Below are 3,537 nucleotides of genomic sequence, written 5' to 3'. Positions count from 1 at the left end.
GTGTTAAGAATAACTAATCTAAGTTTACTCAGGATGGTCAGTAGATAGTGTTCCTTGGGCCCCAACATAAATGAGGGTGAGTATGGACTGCCAGATTAGTGACCCTGCAGCAAGGCTGGGTTCTTCCTGAGTGCCCTGGAGGTGGGGAGGATAGGGTGAGGATCCCAGCAGCCTGCACTTCCTAACCCAGGTGAGAGATAGCAGAAATGTCCCACCAAGGCTTCCATCTGGACAAGGTAACAAAGAGGAGACAACAGGCTGACTTGGGAGGCTCTCCCCACAGCAATCAATTCTCTACTATTCTTGAAATCTTCTACCACAGAGGTGTAGAAGAGGTATGACAACAGACATCTCCCCCATCTGTCTGGGAGGCGAGTCACTAGGTGGGAATCTGGGGGAGAAACGGAGGGAAGAAAGTAAAGGAATTTACTTGTCACTACTTTGGTCACTTGTCCATCTGTATCTTTGAATTAAGCACGGTCAAGAGCCTGAATGTAGGAAATAAAAGGCTTTGGAATGTGGCAGTGGGAAGATAGGCACCTTCCTAATCTCTTAGCAGGGCAGGGACAACCTGACTATCTTTGCATCCCTCAACCTGCCACCGCCTCACACCCTTTCCCTTTGCTTAGGTCTTCAAAATCATCATTAATAATAGCCATTAAATTTCAGCAGATGACGTCAGTTGTCAACAAATGCTTTTCCATATATAATGAAAGTTAATATAATAGAATAAAATATAAATGTTTATTAATAAATCTTAAAATATGTTCCAGAAGGGGGGAATTGGTGGATTATTTATATAAAATTACCAAGAGCTGACAATTGGCATTCTCCTTGATCATTTTCAAAACACCTTTATGTTTAGGAAGATTCTCTGCCCCCCAACGCCTCCCTCCTTTTTTTTTTTTCTCCAAATTTTAAAACAAGCCAGAATGTTCTAAGATGAAGTTCTGTGGAGCCCAGGGAAAATATTTTCTGTGTGGTGCAGAACATAAAAAATGAGGGTTTTTTACTTCCCCAGGTTGAAGAACGTCTCTTAAAAAATTAAATTTCATAATTTTGTTCTTTGAGCAATACTGATTTTTAAAAAGACAATAAAGAGAAATGTTTAGGAAGCAGATACACAGCCAGGAAGAAGAGCAGAAAAAACTGAAAAGACCAAGCCAGTGCGAAGGCCTTGGGAGGTGGAGGGTGATATGCAGACCCTCCCCGATAACCAGAGAAAGGCGAAACCTAACCATAAGGCGGTAAGGCCCACAAGTAAGGCCCCTTGTGGGCCCTCAGATGGAAGAGAACAGAGCTGAGTGACAAGACCCTGTGTGACAGGCAGAGGGGAAGCTGGTGCGTGCAGAGGTGGGGGGGAAGGGTCCAGTAGAGCTCCCCCCACCAGGGAGTGGAGTGGGAGGGGAGAGAGCTAGTTGATGACGCGAGGCCCTCACGTGACCCGGAGCTGCAGAGCGACGCAGCCTTCCGTGCAGTCGTCAGTCCATTCTGGGTACCGGCTCCCCGCTGTCCTGCGCCTGGCGGGCTGGCATCGGGCCCGAGGCAAGCGGAGCAGGTAAGGGCTCCGGGGCCTGCGCGCGAGGCCAGGGCGGCAGCGGTCCGCCTACTCCCGAAGCCCGTGCAGGAGATCAGCGCAGCGGGTTCCTACCAGCTTTCTCCACACCCGGCATTCTTAGGAACATCAGTAGTGGCCCCCTGGGGTAGGGATGCTGGGACGGCCGGGAGGGCAGCAGAGCAACCAAGAGCAATTGGAAATCACCCGAGTTCCTACAGGAAAATGGTGAACCTCCGGGGCGGGGTGAGGGTGGGCGGGAGATGCGGATGGGGTGGCGGCCAGGGGGGCCCGGGACCCGAAAGGGACCAGGTGGTGGTGGGTCGGCACCAAGCACTTCGCAACAGTCCCCTTTCCCTCCACGACGGCCCTCTGCAGGTCTGCGGTGCAGGTCTAAGTGTCGCGGCGGCGCACTCACGGCGAGAACTGGGAGAAAGAAGGAGACAGCAAGGATAGGCCCAGGTCGGTGAAAGGGACAGTGTGGGCGGTGGGTGCAGATCCCAGTTTGAGACCCCCTCCCATTTACGCCATCCCATGCCCCCCGTCCTCCATTTTGGTGACTGCAGAAGCTTGGGAATGGATCTGTAGGAAAATGGTGGGTTTGGGGGGAGGTAGGACAGAGAAGTGAGGGAGGGGGGAGGGTCCGGACTTGGAGGCCCCCTAGAGGACGCACAAAGCTTTTCATGTAGGAAAATGAAAATTTAAAAACCGTTGATATCCCGGGCTGTGAAAGATGAGTAGTAAGGCCTCTGTCCTCGGTGCTGACCTGTCCACCAGAAACTCAACCCCTTCTTTTGTCTTTTGTCTCCTAGGAGCAATGGCGTCCAAAGAGGAACACGCAGTAAAAAATCTCAACATGGAAAATACCGACCAGGAAAATGAAAAAAAGGATGAAAAGGAGCAAGATACTAATAAAGGAGAGCCCTTGGCCCTCCCTTTGGAAACCGGTGAATATTGTGTGCCTAGAGTAAATCGTAGGCGGCTCCGTGTTAGGCAGCCCATCCTGCAGTATAGATGGGATGTGATTCAGAGGCTTGAAGAGCCACAGGGAAGGATGAGAGAAGAGAATATGGAAAGGATTGGGGAGGAGATGAGACAACTCATGCAAAAGCTGAAGGAAAAGCAGTTCAGTCATAGTCTGAGGGCGGTTAGCACTGACCCCCCTCACCATGACCATCGTGATGAGTTTTGCCTTATGCCTTGAAACCTGATGTTTTCCCTGAAGTTAATAGGGAAACACCTGCTTTCTAAACTTATGTGTTCATGATATACCTTTGTTGTAAACCTTTTGATGTCACTCATTTCTGGTGCATCTCTTGTTACTACCAGTTGAATATTGTGTTTTTGATCCAATCTGTAAGATTTTGTTAGCAGGAGAACTTTACCTTTTGCATGGACAAATGGTCATTATATATTGTGAAACCAATAAAGCAGTCTAAAAAAAGCAACCTCTGTATTTTTACTTCAAATCTTATATTAAAGTATTTAGTACATGCAGAGAAAAATGCTGAAATTAAATATACCAAAGGATTAATACAGGGACTCATTTCTGTGAGATGAGTTGTAAATATACCAAAGGATTGATACAGGGACTCAAAATGAGTTGATGTGTTTTCTTTCATATTTTCGGTAGTTTTAGAAGAAATGGAAACTATTTTTAATGACCTTGTGAAAGCAGAAGGGTCATTTAATAAATACTTGGTCATGAAATTTGGGTATTTTAGCCAGATGAATAAACCCAAGAATTCTTTATAAATTGGGGACTGTGTTTCACATGGCTGTGAAACAAGGTCAGGTGTGTGTGAGCTATGTTTACCTATTTTTGCCCTCATCCCCACCTATTAAGCAGGATTCCCTATCCTCATATTTTCCCTCCAGATATTTAGCAGAGTTTCCAAAGATAAGTCTCACCAGTACAGAATCCCTCCTCTGCTGGTCAAGTTGAATTCTGCCTGGCAAGAAGTAGGCCTTAACAAAATACA

At 47.3% G+C, this 3,537-nt stretch overlaps 1 protein-coding gene across 1 annotated transcript; it reads left to right on the top strand.

Moving 5' to 3' along the window:
• The first annotated feature begins 1,449 nt into the window (after window positions 1-1,449).
• LOC123797230 (protein BEX1-like) lies at window positions 1,450-3,003 on the top strand. The gene is made up of 3 exons (XM_045805002.2): window positions 1,450-1,558; window positions 1,934-2,017; window positions 2,368-3,003. Exon 3 carries the CDS (start codon window positions 2,373-2,375, stop codon window positions 2,757-2,759), a length of 387 nt encoding a protein of 128 aa, XP_045660958.1. The 5' UTR covers window positions 1,450-1,558; window positions 1,934-2,017; window positions 2,368-2,372; the 3' UTR covers window positions 2,760-3,003.
• The last annotated feature ends 534 nt before the right edge of the window (window positions 3,004-3,537 follow it).

The sequence above is a fragment of the Ursus americanus genome, chromosome X (assembly GCF_024610735.1).
Source record: "Ursus americanus isolate L20-20 chromosome X, mUrsAme1.1.p, whole genome shotgun sequence".
NCBI lineage: Eukaryota > Metazoa > Chordata > Mammalia > Carnivora > Ursidae > Ursus > Ursus americanus.
This window is presented reverse-complemented; position numbering and strand designations above follow the sequence as displayed.